This window comes from Muscardinus avellanarius, assembly GCF_963383645.1.
Source record: "Muscardinus avellanarius genome assembly, chromosome: 9".
NCBI lineage: Eukaryota > Metazoa > Chordata > Mammalia > Rodentia > Gliridae > Muscardinus > Muscardinus avellanarius.
In genome coordinates this window covers 15,400,191-15,421,076 of record NC_137795.1, presented here as the reverse complement: position 1 = coordinate 15,421,076, position 20,886 = coordinate 15,400,191, and the positions used below count along the sequence as shown (strand labels likewise).

At 46.8% G+C, this 20,886-nt stretch overlaps 1 protein-coding gene across 1 annotated transcript in view; it reads left to right on the top strand.

The window, feature by feature from the left end:
- Window positions 1–2,301: 2,301 nt before the first annotated feature.
- Window positions 2,302–20,886, top strand: part of LOC308267199 (protein cordon-bleu-like) — a gene marked incomplete at both ends in the record, with an annotated part of 75,221 nt that continues 56,636 nt past the window's right edge. The window contains 4 exons of the mRNA XM_080701762.1: window positions 2,302–2,495; window positions 10,508–10,718; window positions 12,046–12,274; window positions 17,195–17,292. Of these exons, the coding sequence (XP_080557888.1) occupies window positions 2,302–2,495; window positions 10,508–10,718; window positions 12,046–12,274; window positions 17,195–17,292 (732 nt within the window). The remainder of the gene's footprint in view (window positions 2,496–10,507; window positions 10,719–12,045; window positions 12,275–17,194; window positions 17,293–20,886) is intronic.

The following is a 20,886-nucleotide window of genomic DNA, read 5'->3' as shown; positions in this document are numbered from 1 at the left end:
TCTGCAGGACCCAGCAGGACATGATGTGTGGTGACCCCACGCCAGCGGGTCCAGAGTTCACTGTGAGGGGGTGGAGGCCTTCTCAACTGCTTTCTTTTCCAAAAAGAGCCAGAATTCACTTTGTGAGTGCAAAATGTCATATATTTTAAAGTGTTGGTTAACTTAATAGGTGTGCACATGCACACACACACACACACACACACACACACACAGAATACTGTGCTAGACAAACAAATCTCGCTGGTGTCTTTGCATCCTGTTAAACTAGCCAGGTGTGCAGCGGGGTGTGGTGTGTGCAGGCAAAGCGAGAGAAGACAGGCAGCCCTCCTGGCCGGGGTCATGCTCAGGAAATGCCAAGGAGGGAGGAGGGAGGAGTCTAGGCAGGCAGGAGAGTTGTCTGAGAAGATGCAGGATTGCAGCGAGGGACTTGGTTACACAGCCCTGCATCTGAGTTTTCCTGAGCACCGAGGTTTTGGACCAGGATGTAGGTGTGCAGGGAAGGCTGGGAAGCAGATGGCATGATATCCCAAGATGGCTCTGGGGTGGGAAGTATGGTTCCTTTGGGATAAGAGGTGAGGGCAGTTGACCTTCTGCCTCTCTCCAGCCCGTGGCCCCTGCACACTGCTGGAGCAATAAATAAGCAGATGAGTGGCTGCTTCTGGATGGGCTCTATGTTCTGAAGGAGTGCAAGACAGCTAAATTGGAAAGTCTATTCATTTCCTAAAACTTACTGAACACAATTTTTTTTTTCTTTGAAAGCACCTTGGAGTTGATTCAGAGGCTGGGGTTTTAGCCTTGGACACAGGTTAATTAATGAAAGACTCCAGAACCAGTTTCTCTCTGCTGTGCGGTTTCCATCCCTAATCTAGGTGACATCTGTCCTTCCTAATAGAGGCTGGATAATTTCAGGCCTGCGATCAGATTGTCTGGGGTTAATGTTAGCTCTGCATCTCTGGAAAGGTGTGCCCACACTTCTTATTTATAACATAGGAAGCACAGTCGTACCTCCTCAGAGTGACAGACCACGTGATTAATAAATATTTAGCCCTGAGAGTAGTCTAATCTAGGTTGGCAATTTTGTTTTTATAGAATGAAAAGAAAACATAAGAATATCACAGTTTTATAAATATTATGATCTAAATGTAGGCCTTTTAACAAGAAAAAGAAGTCAATTCATTTAAACTGATAGGCGATGTTATTCCAAAGTCTTGTATTAACCAGTGGCTTGAACATGGTCTGTTTATACCCCTGTCTGAATCCCATTGGCTGTTTTTATCTCACTATTTTTGACTGGCCCCTTTTATTGCTCAAAATAGTACATATACAGACATATTATAGAAGAACAAAGAAATGCGTTGAAATCGAAATAACAAAACATATGTCCTGTAAGACATCACCCAGAGGTCATTACTACTACTAAACAAATTATTTGCTGTATATATATATATATATATATATATATAATATATTTTTTTTTTTTTTAAATCTGATTCTAGAAACTTTCCTAAAGAAAGGATCCTATGAAACTGTACTGAGAAAGGTTTTAAGATGCTCATTATGCATAATTAATGGCAAACAAGTAAATGGCCTAACCAATCTCAACAATTAAGTGCAACATATATAAATAATCTAATGACCATCAATAAAAGACAGTGTCAATACTTTATAGTTGAGTGTTATACTGGCACTAATTTAATATGTTTAAAATACATAGAATGCTCAATACCGATTTTTGGAAGCAGAAACATCAGATAAAAGTGTTGCCTGTTACAAAACTACCTCTCCCATGCTTTGGCTGCCAAACAGCCACACCCACCGTGGCATCTGTGCTGATGAATGCTGGACTGTGGGAATTTCTGGCTACTTTAGAGCGTTGACTTGGTCCCAGCACGTCCAGTATCATGGACCTGTGGATTCCAGGTCTTCAGAACTTGTCCTGACTCCTTATCAGGGGCAGGATTGAGATGCTCACCTGAGGCTTGTAGACCCTTAGGATATGGTCCACCTGTAAACAAGAAGGGGCGGAGCAGCCCAGCCACACCCACACCTCGCTGAGAACCTGTGGGACTTGGGAGGGCGGCCCTCGTGGTGGCAACCACACTGATAAGGGTGTTTATTTCAGGAACACTCTGTGCATCTTTTATTTGAGCTGCTTTACATTTTACACATTTCAAGAGAGTGTTATCTGTTAATATTGAAGATGGTGGGCGCTCTGACTTTACAAAGGCATTTCTGGAAAGGTGTAAACATTAGAACAGCCTCCGCTCACCCCGGGCTTCTGTGTTGTTCTCCAGGAGGAAGATGAAGGCACGTGCGCCCCCACCTCCGGGAAAGCCTGCCACGAGCATCCACGTGGAACAGAAACCGCTGCGCGATGCCAGCCTGGGGTCACAGCAGAACCTGACCCACATGAAGGAGACTCTGAGAAACAGCACCCTGGACATCACCGTGGTCCTGCCCAGTGGGCTGGAGAAGCAGAGTGTGGTCAATGGGAGGTAAGAGGCTGGGGCATCTGGGGACTCGCCGATCTCCTGGGCAGGTGTGCTAACCGGCCATGCCAGACTGGCGTGGACACTTTGGGGTCTTCTGCAAGAGATTGGGCTCAAGCCAGACATGGTGGCGCACACTTGTAATCCCAGCATTCAGGAGGCTAGACAGGAGGATCGCAGTTCGAAGACAGCCTTTGCAACACACTGAGACCCTGTTTCAATATAAAGAATAAAAAATATGGCAAGGTGTATAGGCCAGAGATAGCATGCCTTTGGATTCCATCCCCAGTACTGCTAAAAAAGAAAAATAAATAAAGAAGTTGGACTCAGAAAGAAGGGCAAGTGTAGAATCCCAAACACAACTCCAAAATGGTGGCCAGTGGGCCCTGGGTGACAGGAACGTCAGCCTTCTCAGCCAGGTGGGCGGCCTCCTCAATGACCAGCAGAGACCCACTTACACGCCAAATTGTGGGTGTATTCATGCAACTAGAAGTCAACTTTGGCAAAGGAAAACAATTCAAGATTAAAGAAGACAACTTGGCCCATGGATTTCAGGTGTCAAGGGATGGATCCCCACACTCTGGATTCCCACACCTCATCTTAGCCCAGATGTGCCTGTGAACCAGCGTCCTGTGGTGCTTTGTACTCAGAGGGAGCAACCAAAATGTTGGCAGGGTGGGGTCCAGCTGAAGCCACGTTTCTCATGAATAGGAAGAGTGCCACTAGGACCAACAGAGAAAGTGTCGGGTTTGAAGCCTGTATCTTGCATCTCCAGGCCAGGCTCCCCGGATATGTATCCAGCGATGAGACTGCCTCTGCTTCACAGAATGGTCATCATTTCAAGTACATTTCCCATATAGCCTTATTACTTAAGAAATCTGCCATATTATCATAGTCTTTAAAATGACTCCGAAGAGGCATGGCATCTTACCAGCAAGTGTGGTATCGATTATTCACCATTTTTATATTTTGGCTCAATGTCTGGGCCCAGTTTTTTAAAGAATATGGCATTGTGAATTATTTCTTGGTACCATAATATGTGGCTCTGCTTTGTCAAATACACAAGAAGATGTAAAATGTTGTCCTGGAAAGTAAAATCCGCTTCTGAAAACTCCTTTTCAACTTAAACACATTCTTCTAACAGCATCCTTTTCTTGCTTTTTTTTTTTTTTTTTTTTTTTTTTTTTTTTGCGGTACTGGGGATGGAACTCAGGAGCATCCTACCTTCGAGCTACACCCCCAGCCCCATTTTTTATTCTTTATTTCGATACAGAGTCTCACTGAGTTGCAAGTGGCCTTACTAAGTAGCGGAGGCTGTCCGCAAACCGTCATCCTCCTGTCTCAACCTTCCAAGTGCTGAGATTACAAGCGTGCCCACCATGCCCGGCTTTCACTTTCTTTTTTCTTACAAAGCAGAAACTTCTGCTGTGCAGTTTTGGAGGGTAGTTACCAAGACGAGGTACAACCTTACACACTATTAAAATAATTCTTTTATAGGCAAGAAATCGCTTCTCCAAGGCTTCCTGCTGGATCAGTATGCCAGCTCCACAGCCCGTGGGCCGCCATCCCTGGGTCACAAAAGCCGAGGGCAGGAAGCCCTCTGTTTCCCCAGAATTGGTTTTATAAGTTGCACTACGATAATATAAGAGCTGGGCCGAGGTCATGCTCCTGACCCCCGCTCAGAACAGGTCTTCCCACGTGTAAGTTGCTGTGGTTTCTCTCTGGTAAAGAACACAACTCTCCTTTCACTGGCTAAGCAAGCAGCTTATACAACACATCCAGGGCTTAACTGTGTGTTTCTTAGCATGAAAGATTCTCTTAAAGAAAACATATTTATAAATGGTTGACTCATCTGTCACATGAGGATTGTAGAGAAAACACCCAGCTTGCTACAACCGGGCTGCAGAAGGCTCTAGATTCTGAAGTATGGTGACCTGCAAGATGGAGGTCCAAGATAATGAGGCCATAGTTAAGAAATGCCACAAATCCCCGTGGTCAGCAAAGGGACACCTTAATGAGAACGTGACCAGAAGGTCCTCCTTGTCTGAGCTCACCTGTCCACACCTGTCCAGGTGACTCATCTCAGGTCACTGCTGGACAGGGTGACTGTCAGGTAGCACATGTCCAGTCCCCAGCCTCAGCACATTTACATAGTTCTAAAACAAAGGACATGCCATCAGCCTCGAACTTGGAATCCCTTCCGTGGCTCGCAGAGCCAGCTCTGGACTTCTCTGAGTCCCCTCTGCCATTTTTGGCCTTTCTCTGCTGTGCCCACGTGTCCCTCGGTGAGGGCCTCTGCAGGACGACATCCTGCGGAGCGGACTGCTCACATCCCACCAGGCCTCGTCAGACTGGACCTCCTCCCAGGACTTGCTCTGACTCTCACACCCGAGTGGGCCTCGCCCAGAGCCTAGGGCCAAACGCTGGCCCGGGTCCCACGCAAGAAACTAGGCCATGTGGAACCAGCTCAGGATTTGACAGTGTGCAAAAGTTAAGTTTGTTTCAGGAAATAGTTCCCTGAAAGTAATTTGTACACCTGCACCGAGTAACCACAATTCAATCAATACACGGATCCTGTGTCTGCATACCTTAGTGCTTAGTCTAGTGGTTCTCTCCTGGGAATCTTTTAGCCCCAACCTGGGCCCACTGAGTCAGAAGCCCTGGTGTGGGCCCCAGGACCTGTGCTCAGCAGCCCTGGGATTGAAACTTCTAAGACCACTTGCTCCAGTTCCTGCCTTCCCTGTGCAAAGTGCCAGGGACACAGTGAGCCCAGGGTCTCACTGTCTGATGGTGGGAGGAAGGGGACCGTAGGAGGGATTAGTGTTCACAGTCCAGGAAAGGTTGCCATCAGCTTCGCCATCATTGACAAAGAAAATTGCCCAGTCTGTCTCTACTGCTTGCACCTGAGGCCCAGCAGGGTGGCAGGCTTGTGACTTAGAGACAGCCCCCATCAGAGGACAGTTCCCTAGTCAGAACAGCCTGGTGGATATGGGGCTCAGACTGTCTGACCTCTGGGTCCCTATCCTGTGCTCCCAAGGGGCCAAGGGCAGCCCACTCATCTCTGAGTGGCCGACCTGTATAGGGAGGGGCCCATTTCCAGGTCTCCGTCTGCTAGGACTTCAGAAAGAGCCATGTATAAAAGTGGACCAGTGTGTTCATTATGCAAATCACCGACTCACATTAAAAACCACCTTTGAAGTTGGTACAATTACAAACTATTTAAAAGAGTATACAAAATGTTCAATTTGAAAACAGAGACCAAGCCAGGCATGGTGGTACATGCTTGTAATCTCAGTAACTGGGAGGCTGAGACAGGAGGATCACAGGTTTGCGACCAGCCTCAGCCTACTTAGTGAGGTCCTCTGCAATTTAGTGAGATCCTGTTTCAAAATAAAGAATAAAAAATAGGGATGGAAGCAGGGTGTGGTGGTGCACGTTTGTAATCCCCGCACTTGGGAGGCTGAGACAGAGGATCATGCAGGTTCGAAGACAGCCTTCACTGGCTTAAGAGACCCTATTTCCAAATAAAAAATATAAAATAGGTCTCGGAGTATAGCCCGGAGGTAAAAAGCCCCTGTGTTCCATCCCCAGTACCACCAAAAAAAAAAAAAAAAAATAGGGATGGATGTATAACTCAGAGTTAGAAGGCCCCTGGGTTCCATCCCTAGTACCACAGAAAATAATAAAAATTAAAAAGTGAGAGAGACCAAAGCAAATGCCAAAAGTTAAATTTCATGTCTATGTTATGAGCACTTAAGAGACACTTGAGGAAGAGCTAGATAAAGAAGTTGGAAGAAAAAGAATGTGGAGGAAAAGATTTGTCCCGTTTAGGTGAATGGTAAAGTGACAGAGGGATAATGATGTTTTTTGGGTTCTGAAATGACTAATGTGTCTGTGGGATTGTCACCGATGCCAGACAAGTCTGTAGCACTAGTCAACTTTCTACTGTACCTGTCTTCCCCTCTGATGTACTGAGAACCTCTTCCTCTTCCTCGTGAGATGGGGGAAGCTATCCTGCGGTGCTCTGAGTGTATGACCTGAAAAGGATCTAACGTCTCAGTGTTGGCCAAGCGCAGGCAGCTCCCCTTTGCCCCAGCAGGTGACGGTCTCAGTATGTAAACTCCAACGTGGGGAAGATGGCAAGCTAGCTCCTTTACTAGCCTGCACTGACACGGAGCCCGTGCCCCATGCCTTACAGAGGCAGGTTCACAGAATACCCTGGAAAGTAGGCGCCATTGTCCTTGTGAGAAGGAATCCGAGGCTCTCAGCCCACTACACAGGTCAGAGGAGCACAGGTCAGAGGAGCAGTATGTGGTACAGAGGGTGCTCTGGCCCAGCTGCCTGAGGACCTCTGGCACCCCACAGTCCTATAGAGATGCCCAGCCCTAATCAGAGCACCCTGGGTAGAAGGCAGGAAGGAAGGCCAGACCCAGCCACTGGGGAGAAAAGGAGTCACCAGGCAGCCCCATCCACTCTCTAAAAAGTTCCCCATGGCCCAGTGACCTTCTAAGACCCGTGGAGACATAACACCCAATTAGGGAAGTCATCAGTCCTTTGATCCTAGGCGTGGGAAGCGGGTCAGAACCTGCTGGATTTGTAAAGAAAACCCACAGGGATGCCCAGCAACACATTACCTCTCGGGCCCTGTGTCAAGGCCTGCCACAGTGCCAAAGGTGGCCTCCCTCTTTCTGGATCAGTTTCCCCAGCAGTGTCAGAGAGGCCTTAGAAGAATGTGATAGGCTTTTGGAGTTGGGTGTGTTAACTTCTTAGGGGGCCGCAGCTTCATAAGCATGATGCAAAGCCGCACAGATGTGGCCCATTTGCACTAAGCTCCACTCCAGGCAGGCTCCTGAGGCGTGTGCGGTGGGAATGTGACCAGCACTTTCATATTTTAAGTGAGTCACCTTTTATCAAAAACATCAAACCCTGCTGGACACATGGGGCATTGCTCAGGCCTTTGGAGCTGGGTTCTCCTGGATGCAAACCTCCAAGGCACCAGGCTCTTAGTGCAGTGAAGCCAGTCCCCTCAGAAATATCATCCACCTGAGGGTCACAGCTAGAGATGGGCTGAGAGAAGGCAAAGTAGCTGTCAAAGCTAAGCTCCCGCTGGTTCTCAACCCCTCTCACTTAGTCCTGGAACTCTGTCCTGGGTGCAGGCTCCAGCCCTGGGGAGGATGGGGCCCCGATTTTTCCTCTGGGTTGAATCAACTACACCAAACCTGAATGGAAGACTGTGTCTGGGTTCGCAGCACATTCTTACAGTGTTTGGGGTTTTGAGTTCAAAGGTAGCTTTGGAACATTGCTTTGGACCTATCACACACACACCCCCTGCAGGGTAATAGTAAATTTGAGCAGGTAGCCACCCCCAACGAAGACGTGGCTGCAACCCTCCAGCCGGAAGCACTCTGTGGCGACCCGCATCCCTCCTTAGGGACAAGAGCGGAGGACAGCGTTGCTATGGAGCATACTTGAGCCCACCTGAGGTTCCACATGACATGCCAGGCAGAGACCTGGACACTGGTCATGCATCCAGACCTAACTAACACAACGCATTCAATTACAATTTGAGCCTGACGTGGTGGCCCACACCTGTAGCCCCAGGATTTGGAAGGGTAAAACAGAAGGACCACAGATTCCAGGCCAGCCTCAGCAACTCAGTGAAACCATCGGCAACTTAGCAAGACCCTGTTCAAAATAAAATATAAAATAGGGCTGGGAGTGTGGATCAGAATTAGAATGTCCCTGAAGCCAGGCACGGTGGTAGCACACTTATAATCCCAGTACTTGGGAGGCTGAGACAGGAAGATCACAGATTCAAGGCCAGCTTCAACTACTAAGTGAGGCCCTCTGCACATTAGTGAGACCCTGTTTCAAAATAAAATAAAGAATAAAAAATAAAAATAGGGCTGAGGGTGTAGATCAGAGGTAGAATGCTGCTAGGTTAAAAAAAAAAAAAAGGAGTAGAATGTCCCTGGATTCAATTCCAAGCACCAAAATAAATAAGGAAGGAAGGAAATAAATAAGAAAGTATGCAAATAAACATTTTGAGAGTTGACTTCTGCTTTGGCAACATGTATATACTGTCTGCAGCGGAGGAAAGCCACAGAGCCACACGGCACTGCCTTTCCCAGAACCCTTTCTAGTTAAAAGCTTCATAGGTTCACTACTGGACTAAAAGATTGGAAGGAAAAATTAATAGTGTTTCTCTATTTCTGTGTGTTCTTTGACAAGTTATGTGTTTACTTGGTGGAAATAAACTCTGGGTGGTGATAGCAGAGTCAAGGCTAAGGTCACACTTCGAACCCCAGCCCGCTACCGGGTAGAAGCCATACAACCATCCTCATGGGTCAGGCAGAGGAGCATGCGAGGGCAGCGGGTGGCCCCGCCTGCAGACAAGGGAGGGAGCCAGGGCTCTTCTGTGTTTCAGCCCTTATAGGCAGTCCAAAAGGGCTTTTCACTAGAATAGCATGTCTGTTTTAAATTATTTATTTATTCATTTATTTATTTTGCAGTACTGGGGATGGACCCCAGGGACATTCTCCCTCCCAGCTACACTCCCAGTCCTATTTTTTTTTTTATTCTTTATTTTGAAACAGGTTCTCACTAAGTTGCAGAGGGGCTCACTAAGTAGCTGAGGTTGTCGACGAACCGCGATCCTCCGGTCTCAGGCTCCCAAATGCTGGGATTACAAGCGTGCCCACCACGCCCGGCAGAAGAGCATGTCATGAGTGCCGGGTACTGTGGCTCTCTGGTGTCTTACCATCTTGTTGAGAGAAAGATGAGTTTTGAGCAGAAGTTGAAAGAATCAGAGGTAACTGCAGGTGGGCCTGAGCTCCGCGCATGCATGCGCCCTGAGCGCTTCAGCTGCCAGTCCACCAGATGCCCCGCCAGGCACAGGGTGCCATCCTTATGAGGCACCCATGTGTCGAGCTGGTTGGCATTGGCATATGTTATCTCTTCGTTACTTCCAGGATAGCAGATGGGATAAATATTGCTGGTAACTTTGAAATATTGTTTTGGATCAATCAGAACATCTTGTAGTCACTAGATGAGAAGGAGCCCTTGGGGGCGCTTTGGCTCTGGGTTCCCTGGTCAGCATGACGGCCCCCAATGGCTCTGGGTTCCCTGGTCAGAATGACGGCCCCCAATGGCTCTGGGTTCCCTGGTCAGCATGATGGCCCCCAATGGCTCTGGGTTCCCTGGTCAGCATGACGGCCCCCAATGGCTCTGGGTTCCCTGGTCAGCATGACGGCCCCCAAATCAATCACTTTGTTCTGGGTCCGTTCAGGATTTCCATGCCTTCTCCATTCAGTTTTGATTGATTACATGCATCTAGAAGTTTATCTGTTCAGAGTCATCCAGTTTGTTAGGGAATTATTTTTTATAATAGACACTATCATCCCCTTCATCCTCAAACTTAATGATACATCATACCTACAAATAACTGAAAAGTTAGTATCTTCTACCCAGAAGTAGCATCATTGGTGCTAACAGATTTTAGACGATTCAAGTCACCGTACTCATGAATTTAGCTTGGAATATAGCTGTTTTCCCAGAAATTATGATTTTTATATGCTTTTAAGAATCTGTTCTTCAGAGCCAAGTATGGTGGCACACACTTATAATCCCAGCATTTGGGAGATTGAGACAGGAGGATCACGGTTCACAGACAGCTTCAGCTACTTAGTGAGGACCTTTGCAACTCACTGAGACCCTGTTTCAAAATAAAGAATAAAACAGAGGGTTGGGGGTATAGCTCAGAGGTAGAATACTCCTGAGTTCCATCCCTAGCACCGGAAAAAAAAAATATTCTGTTCTTCAGTGCCGTTGTTCACCAGCATCGAGAATGTGCACGTGTTGCTATATAGTCATGCATAAGAAATTAATGAGCCGCTGTGTCTTTGGAAGCGCGTGTCTAATTTTCTCTTTGCTCTCCACTGGTTCATTGTCCTCATTCAGCTGGGCAGAGGGAGCGGGAAGCCGTTCCCAGTAATTACGATGTGTGTTCCTCTCCGTAGCCATGCAGTGATGGACCTCCTGGTTGACCTCTGCCTTCAGAATCACCTAAATCCTTCCCACCACGCCCTTGAGATCTGGTCTTCTGAAAATCAACAGCCTTTGAGTTTTAAGCCAAATACTTTGGTCGGGACCTTGAATGTGCACACTGTGTTTCTGAAAGAGAAGCTTCCAGAAGAGAAGGCAAAGCTTGGCGCACTCAAGTTGCCCGAGGTCAGTAGGTGCCTGTTGGCTGAGGACCCACGGAGATGCACCCGTATGGGTGTGTGTGTGAGCGTGAGTGTGTGAGTGTGAGTGTGAGTGTGTGTGTGTGTGTGTGTGTGTGTGTGTGTGTGTAGGGGGTGCTAGAGAACCAGTCCTGCTCTTTCAAGTACTGTGCACAGAGATCCATGGCTGAGGCTTCTAGCCCCAGGCTAGGCAAAGCTAGGCACCAAATGGTGTTGATTGTAGGAGACAGAATTTTCAGAATTTAATAATGTTCACTGCTGGAACATTGCTCTGTGTAGCTTCTCAGTAGAAAAAGGAATTTGTGTGGAGCAGAACTGTCCATTAGATGTGTCTTCGAAGATAGAAAATGGCCCACAGTTCTGCACTTTCCAAAACCTTAGCCACTGGCCATGTATACCTCTGCCCCCTTGGAATGTGGCTCGTGTGACTGAGAAACAGTTTTTTCAGTTCTACTGAATTTTAATGAATTAACTAGTGGCTACCTGATTGGACTGTGCAGTCGTGCTAGAGTTCTGGAAGTAGTGGGAGATATAAGAGAGAGAGAGAGAGAGAGAGAGAGAGAGAGAGAGAGAGAGAGCGCACTCATGAGCCAGCATGAGCACACCCATGCACAAGGAGGGAGGTAAAACGTTAAAATTTTTAACCATATTTATTAACCATATTTATGGTATTAACCATATTTACTCATTGTATTTAGATAATATCTTATATACATAGCTTTATTAAAGACTTGATTATCAAATTAAAATCTTTGAAAGACAATGTGTGTCTTTAGGTTGAGCTCTCTTGTTGACATCCAGCTCTCAGGGTCGTGAAGGAGCTCATTTGTTAGGAAGGGAAACTCTAGAGCCAGGCATGGTGGCGCACTCTTGTAATCCCAGCATTTGGGAGGCTGAGATAGGAGGATCCAGGTTCTCAGCCAGCCTCAACTACTTAGTGAGGCCCTGTGCAACTCAGTGAGACCCTGTTTCAAAATAAAGAATTAAAAAATAGGGCTGAGGGTGTAGCTTGGAGATAGAATGCCCCTGGTTCCAAATAAATAAATAAATAAATGGCAGTGTAGCTTAGAGATAGAATGCCTCTGGGTTCAATCTCCAGTACCAAATAAAAAAGTTAGGGAACTCTAGGATACATCTATTATCCTGAACATTTCCTTCTCACTATTGATTTTGCCTCTCCCGGCAACTCACTGGGTTGATGGAGGAGGGGTTAGGGCTGCCCCAGTGTCCGCCCCTCGAGTCTAACACTAGGACAGCTATAGCTACCATGAGAAGATGCAATATGGACTTCCATGTCTGGTATATTCCTCCAGAAAACCGTGCGCCTGGTCGTGAATTACCTTCGAACACAGAAGGCTGTCGTGCGTGTGAGCCCCGACGTCCCACTGCAGAACATTCTGCCGGTCATTTGTGCGAAGTGTGAGGTCAGCCCGGACCACGTGGTCCTGCTCCGGGACAATGTCGCTGGGGAGGTGCTGGAGCTGTCCAAGTCCCTCAGCGAGCTGGGGATCAAGGAACTGTACGCCTGGGACAACAAAAGAGGTGAGGCCGCTGCTTGGGAGGCCCCGCTCGAGGGACGCGCTCACACAGCCCACCCAGGCCCCGCTCGACACACCGTGATCACAGGCCACTCCGCTGTGCGGTGCTGAAGTGAGCTCGACTTCACCTCCGACCTTCCGTCTCCTCGTGAGATTAACCTGCCGCTCAGACACCATACCCAACATAGTGACTTTTTTTTTTCAGTTGCCATGACTGCTCCCAGGTTTCAGACACTGCTTATATCCAAGGCCAGTATCAAAGTAGATTTAGCTGTCCTTGAAAACTGACCAGGAGACGTTCATGAGGTCAGTTCTGAAGACACCTCGGGCCACCTTAGTCCCTGGCCCCCAGTCCAGAGACATCGTGCCCGGCCTGGCTTTGGTACTTAGTATGAGGTCACGCCTGGAGCCCTGAGCGCTGGCAGCCACAGGCCCGTGGGAGCAGAGACCCGAGCGCCCATGTTTTGTTCAGTGTTGGTCTCCCTACAGAGTATTGGACCCAGGGCCCTGCACATGCTGGGCTGCCCTGTGCATGTTTATAAACAGACAGTAATACGTGCTGTACACACCTGGTTGTTGTGGGTGTACCTGCCTAATTATCAGCACAACTTAATTGTGGTTTGGGTTACTCTCTGGAAACAGAGCTTTTATTTGCTAAGAGGAAAGGAAAATAAAAAGATGAAGGAGAAAGAGGGAAAGAAAGAGAGGAAGGAAGGAGGTAGGAAGGAAGAGAAAGAGAAGGAAAGAAAGAAAGAGAAAGAGAAAGAAAGAAAGAAAGAAAGAAAGAAAGAAAGAAAGAAAGAAAGAAAGAAAGAAAGAAAGAAAGAAAGAAAGGGAAAGACAGGAAAAAATAAGGCAGGCAGGCAGGTCTATCCTACATACAGGAAGAGAACAGAAGAGCCTTGCACAAACAAGCACTGCCCTCACATGCCCCATTTGTGCGTCTCCTTCTGCCCCCTGGACACCCCCCAGCACCCCTCATTTGTGCCTCCTGGTCTACCCCTGTGGATTGGGGTGGTAGTTCCCTCCCTATTCCCAAAAGCCCGCCCTCCTCTGGAGCCCAGGAATGGCTCAGAAACGCCGGGCTCTGCTGCCACCTGCTGCCCACAGTGGGACCCAGCAGCCCGTGCAGCTGCAGGGCCCGGAGAACGGCCAGGGCTGGGTGAGCTGCATGGCCTCCTTAGCACTGCAGACACACAGACCCCGTCCAAGGCCCCGCGAGAAGCCAGGGCTGGGCCGGGTGGCGCTCCCATCAAAGCTGGTCCTCATTCACCGCCTGCCTTTTGCAGTTCTCCTGACCAAAACCCAGTCCGAGCCTTCCCTGCACCGTGGAGGTACAGTGGACCTGGGGGCTGCACTTTGCATGGCTCCGGGCAAGAGGGCACGTGGAGGTGCCATTTCTGAGCTGGACCTGAAGGAGCTGAGCACGGCTTGTGGCTCTGCTGGGGTGCAGGGCCTTGCCCGGTTGGCTGAGGAAATGGTTTGGCCTCTTGGTTTCCTGGTTGGTTCAGAAAAGAATGTCCCTTTGTGTGAGAATTTGCTGTGCTGCCCTCATCCGTGAAGCATGAGGAAGGGTGTTGTAGAAATTGAAGTCTGTTACCCAGAGTTTCAGGCAGTGACAGTAACACCTGCAGGAGAGCACACACTTTTTACCTTTGCTTGCTGTGCTTATCAGGACGCTCATCTGGACTCACACTCCCCACAGGTCCACCCTGCAGGTTGCAGAATTTGGGGCTAGAAATTGCGAAATTTAGCCTTTTCTAATCATGGACAAATAATGCAAAGCATTAGTTCAGATTTGGGATTTATCCTAAGAAATATTTTCTTTAGAAATTTTCTCTTACAAACACAGACACACAGACACACACACACACACACACACACACACACACACACAGAGAGAGAGAGAGAGAGAGAGAGAGAGAGAGAGAGAGAGAAAGATACTTTTATGTACCCACATAAGCATATGCACACACATATGTACATACACATGCCTATTGGTATTTTCTTGAAACTTTTAGAATATTCCACTCCATAAAACACACACACATATACACACACACCAAAACATTTCATTAAAATATGAAAGTCTTTGTAATCAACAGAAAGTTTTGCTCGTGTTTAAGGACTTAACAGTAGAATTTATTTCCACGAAAAAAAAAAAAAAAGACTTAGTAAAAAGAAGACGGGGCATTGTGCTGAGCCAGCACCTGTCCAGGCTGCTCCCGAGATTCTAGGCTGTTGCTGCTCCTCCACAGACAGCGCAGAGGGAGGCCCAAGAGAGCATTCTCTGTTGAGAAGCAGAATTAAAAACAGTTGTTCAGGGAACCCTCACGTCTAGGGAGGCTGGAGGTCATATTTGGACAGACTGAGGAGGGGAAGGGGCACTTCAGAGCTGTCTCCTTACCAACAGCTGGGAGAAAGCCACGCAGGTGCTGGGAGTGCGCCCCGTCCCTCTTTATTTTCCGGTCCCAGGGGCACAAATCTCCTCTTCTCGCATCTGGACACACCATGGCTTGGGATAATTCATCTTGGGTGTTTCCTTCAGCTTTCTCTGCCCCTTGCACCTTTCTTGGTCCTTTGGTAAATCATTTTAACACTTCCAAATAGGAAGTGCTTTCTTGTAGATTAAATGTGACCTCCTGTCCTGCCTTTCCCCAAAAACATTATCGATGTCTTTTTTATAAATTAGAGTGAATTTGAACATCAGTGTCATCACACAGGAGTTTGATCTGGATCTGAGGGCTCTGGGGCGCCAGGGCTCGCGTCTGCGTGGCCGTTTCTCCTGCCTCTCTGACGGCATCGTGTGCACCCTGCGGGCCTTCTGCCCCATGCCGGCCCTGAGTTTTCTGGCTCTGTCTCAGTCGGGCCCTCTGTGCTGTCCACAGAGCCTCAGGAGTCCCAGTCAGTCTATCAGCAGACCTCTCCTCTAAAGCAAAGCGGACAGTCGGCTGTAGGCCCCACTGGAGGCTGTGTGTGGCTTGCCCCCAGCCCCTCCAGACAGGCTGAGGCAGCCTGAGACCGCACCTGGCCAACTTCTGTGTGTCCGCTCTGGTACCAAGGGCTGACCTCGGCCTTCTTCCCTGGGACAAGCTCAGGCCTGTGGCTATAACATCCCATTTAGGGGGGACGGGAGGTTCAATTACATTGTGATATTCTGGGCCAGTCTTATCATTTTTGCGGTAGATAACATGTGGCCTGGGTGCCACCAACATGTCCCCACATCTTCAGTTTTGGGGATACGTCAGTATGATCTGCTTAAATCATATTACATTCTATTTAATTCTGGAAACAGCATAGACTTGAAGTAGACATGTTAAGGCTTGCAGAGGTTTAGACACAGTAGTACTCTGGGTTCTGTTCCACTCTTGATAGCTCTGCTGTTCTGGCCCTAACAGAGGATTTTGATGCGACTGACTCTGAAGTGTGTGCCCTGTGTCTGTGCAGCTGTGTCACAGGGCAGGTGGGTCTGGGTCAGGTGTTGTGAGCCACTAACCCTCTGGCTGCAGCCTTGCACATCTTCTGATCCCTGGCCGTCCGAACACAACAGCAGCCTTTGCTCCCTACAAAAAGGTTAAAGGAACATTGCATGTGTGGTTTCTGCTTTGTTGAGTAAAGAATATTAATGGTCATGCACACTTTACTAATACCCTGACATTTCTCTCTGTTCTCTAATTAAATATGAAACCATAGAATCTGCAGATAAAGAAATTTATGAAAGCTGGGCGTGGTGGCGCACGCTTGTCATCCCAGCATTCGGGAGGCTGAGACAGGAGGATCGCGGTTCGCGGGCAGCCTCAGCTACTTAGTGAGGCCCTTTGCAACTCAGTGAGACCCTGTTTCAAAATAAAGAATAAAAAATAGGGCTAGGGTATAGCTTGGAGGTAGAATGCCCCTGGGTGCCATCCCCAGTACTGGGGGAAAGGGGACACTAGAGAATTTTGATAAAAGGGCTAACATTCTGACCACAGTGGAGGAGAGGGATCTGGAAGGAGGCTGGGCTCAGAGATGCAAAGCATGGCAGAGAGGTGTGAAGGGCTCCAGGGGCCTGTCAGCTCACCTCCACGTCCTGGCAGCAGGCAGGAGGGCTCTGGCTTCTGTCTCTCCTGGCTCCCAAAGCAGATGTTTTGCCCTGGCGTCACATTGCTTGAGCTGTCTCCTGTGTACCTCAAGTGGTCAGGCTGAGCTGCGATGTGCTGTCAGCCTGCGGTGGACCCTGGATTATATTATATTTTATTTATTTATTTTGTGGTACTTGGGATGGAACTGAAAGTATTCCCCCTCCGAGCTACACCCTCAGCCCTATTTTTTTTTTATTCTTTATTTTGAAACAGGGTCTCACTGAGTAGCTGAGGCTGGCCGCGAATCATGATCCTCCTGTCGCAGCCTCTCAAATGCTGGGATTACAAGTGTACGCCACCATGCCCGGCTGACCCTGGATTTTAAACATTTAGCACCCAAACAAAGGTAGACTATCAATAACTTTTATATTATGTGATGAAATCATGAATAAAGTTATAATTAAAATTAGTTCTGCCTTTTTAATGCTGTTACTAGCAAATATAAAATTACCCATAAGGCTCACATTAGCTTTCTATAGAACAGTACTGCCTTACAACTTTCATTGATTTATTTTTTTTTATTATTCTTCTTCAAAAAGGCACCACCACAGCAGAAATAGAGCCACCTGTGTAACTTGAAGACTATGAAAGAACTCTAAGTGATTTTCTAAAGGGGCCCAGTGACTTTGAGGTGGCCGCATTCTGTACAAAAGACTTGATCGTTTTCTTCTCTTAGGGAACTAATTTACAAGTAACAGATTAGTTGTAAAAGGATTTATTTATCAACATTTTAAAGTCCAAAGTATTTAATCGCTTGTTTCAATGCTGAAAAATAGCTCACGATTTCTTTTTTTCTTTTCCAGAAACGTTTAGAAAATCCTCCCTCGGCAATGATGAGATAGATAAAGAGAAGAAAAAGTTTCTGGGCTTTTTCAAAGTTAATAAAAAAAGCAACAGTAAGGTAATGCATTCCGCACGCACTTGACTTTGTATTGTGTAAATCTTGTCTTAAGATATTCATACCAGAGCTATCTTGGAGGTAGATATTTGTACCAAATCTAGCTTGAAATTTTTAAAATAATCATACTGAGAAATATTAATTCCTTCAGATAAAAAGAATGCAGAGAAAGGGCTGGCTTTGCACTTGTACGCTTGGTCTCTAAGGCAGTTTTCCTCTCTACCCTTTTCTTTGTCCTCCTTCTCCTCTCTGTCTTCCTCTCTGGGCCAGGTTTGAAGACAGACAGAGGAGACATTTGTGTTTCAAATCACCGTCTTTGGAGATCGAGGGGTAAGGATGCTTTGGTAAGAGAAAAGGCATCAAAGTGGGCAGAAGGCAGGAATTTAGAGAGGCCGAAACCTCTTCTCTGCTTCCGTGGCCTCCCTCTGCTGGGGCTGATGCTAGAAGCCCTTCTGCCTTTACCCTCAGCGTGAGGACGAGCAGAGTTAACACAGTGTGAGCTTTCACTTTACAGGGAGAATGTTCTGTTTCGTATTCACAGTGAAATCCCCACCTCACCCCTCACCCTTCCCTCTCAAGCTCCTGTTGGATACCTTCTTCCCTTGGAGGGAGGAAGCCACCTAGGGTTCATGGTCTCTGACACTCGCTGCTACAATAACTGGCTTTCAATTGTAAATTCAGAAATTACTTAGCCTTAGTTAAGCTTAAGGGAGCTGAAGATGGAGGAATGCCTTTTTTTTTTTTTTTTTAAGCAAAATCAGACAGCTCAAAGGGCTGGCTCCCTGCTTACTTGGCTTTGTTGGCTCAGACAGGGTGCAGGGTCAGGGGAGACCCCACAAGCAAAGACGGTCCAGGGAAAGTCTGGTCTGTTTATTATAAGGGCTTTTCTTGATGTCATATCTATCTTTCTCTGCTTTGGAATGGCTAGAATCATTTTTTCTTTTTCTTTTTTTTTTTTTTTTTTTTTTTTTGCGGGTCTAGGGATGAAACCCAGGGGCATTCGACCTCCGAGCTACACCCCCCCCTCTGCCCTATTTTTTTTATTCTTTTTTTTTGAAACCAGGTCTCATTGAGTTGCAGAGGGCCTCACTAAGCAGCTGAGGCTGTCCTCGAACCACGATCCTCCTGTCTCAGCCTCCCAAATGCTGGGATGACAAGTGTGCACCACCACGCCTGGCTCATTTTCCATTTCTTATATACTTTTTTTTTTATCATTTTAACTTCTCTTTCATTTTATTTTTCTCTAGACACCCCATAGTCAGTCTTGTCTTTGTTATTTATTACTTGTCTTTTTTGTGTGGGGGGGTTTATACATTAACTTTTTAACTCCTTGTTGTATTGTTCTAGATACTGCAATAAATACAAACTCTTTTAGTCCATCTAGAAACCTACTGAAAGAGGCCTTTTCATGTTTTTTACGCAGGGGAAGAAAGTGAGGTTAAGCAATTTCTTGATTTTTAATTGAAAGCTAGTTGTAGTAGTCAGTGCCAGAAATCATAAATGCTGAAACTTGAACCCAGGTCTGTCTTTTAAAAGACCTTACTATTAACATTTATCTACATTTTATAGTGCTTAAGTGTACGTTTCGGTTTCTTCAGTATTAAAAAGTGTTTGGAGTAAATAGTGTGTGTGTGTGTGTGTGTGTGTGTGTGTGTGTGTGTGTAGTTCTGGGAATTGAACCCACAGGGTTCTACCTCTGAGCTACACTGTCATCCCTCTTTTATTTGTATTTTCTTATTTTGAAACACGGTCTTGCTAAGGTGCTCAGGGCCTCACTAAGTTGCTGAGGCTGGCCTAGAACCTGCATCCTCCTGACTCAGCTTACTGGGATGACAGGTGAGTACGAAACCATTTCCGGAGTAAATAGCATTCGAGTTATTTCTGAACGGTGTAGCTCGGTGGTAGAGCACTTGTTAGTAAGCCCAAGGCCTTGATTTCCATCCCCAGTAAGACACACACACACACACACACACACACACACACACACCCCTCAAGATCTATGGTGCCAGATAGGTTTCACATGCCTCAGTACAGAGCAATCTCCAAAAGTGGAGAATTATCAAGACATTTGAAATTAAAGGCACCTATAGTATCACCTTTAAGAAAAAAGAACTATACTTGTGAGATATGCATATGAATGAGTTTGTGTATTAAATCTCAATAAAGAATATACTTAAAGGGATGTAATTTTGGAAAAACAATGGAACATATATCTTTATTTTTAAAGCTTTTGTGTTTTAATTCTTTTAAAGAGTGATAGAGCCAGGCATGTAGTACATACTTGTAACCCCAGTACTTGGGAGGCTGAGACAGAAGGATCACCGGTTCTTGGCCAGCCTCAGCTACCTAGTGAAGCCCTCCACAATTTTTCAAAAGAAAAAATAAAATAAAGCTGGGGATATAACTCAGAAAAAGAATATTCTGGGTTCAATTATCAGTACTACAAAAATTAATAAGTAATAACTTTAAATAAAGCATGATAGTTTCGTATGATTTTGACATTATTTATTCTTCTAAACCATCTTTCTAAGACTTAGTTTTAAATTGGATTTTTGGGTGGAGGCCAATTTGGGCCTAGCGATTGAATTTTCTAATTACACCCAGACGATTCCGTGGCCAGTGGTTTGTTATCATTTGCCTATATGGATAGGGAGTGAGATATTTGGCAAATTATTTCTGAGTGCACCCAGCTACTCAGCTAAGCAGAGATTAAGAATTTGAAATCCTCAAAACTTGTGTAAGGAATTGGTCTGCCAAACTAACTTCATCAATTCTGACTCAGTACTGTTTGAAAATTGCATTTGTGTGTATGTGTGGTACTGGGGATAGAATCCAGGGGCACTCTACCTCTGAGCTACACCCTCAGCCTTATTTTTTAGTCTTTTTATTTTTCAAACAGGGTCTCACTGAGGTGCAGAAGGCTTCACTAAGAAGCTGAGGCTGTCTGTGAACCGTGATCCTCTTGTCTCAGCCTCCCAAATTTTGGGATTACAAGCTTGCGCCACCATGCCCAGCATAGAATTGCATATTTTCTAAGCTAACTAGATGATCTGAGCAAGAAGAAAAAGAGGGGAAAAATTCATTCCCATTAGTTATGGTTTTAAAATTGTGGTTTTCCATCCAGGGAGCCCTTTGATTAGGAGCTGTTTAAGATAGTGTTCAAGTTCATCTGCGGAGGCAAAGGGACTGGGCCGTGGCCACTGAGCGCAGACTCTGCTGCCCAGAATCAGAGCACACAGGCATCTTTTGCCCTAACCAGGGCTCAGAAGGGCTGCTCCCTCTTTGGCTTTACTTCCACCTGGAGCTGATGAGAGGTCCCTCTCTGTGTTGCAGGCTGAGCAGCTCGGGCAGTCGGGCGCAGACAGTGACGAGGAGTCCTCCAAGCCAGCTCCTGGGAGCAGCGTGAATGTAAGTATGATAGTCAGGGGTACTTCTTGCTAACGGAGGCTTCCCTCAGCCTGAGGCTGGACGCAAAGGCTGGTCCTGAGCCGGAAGCTGAGCAGCGCCACGCAGATGCGTGCAGGGTCCGTGGCATATAGACCCAAATCAGCCTGGCAGAAGCCCGCGGTGGTTGTTAGGAAAATCTCTTCTTCTTGG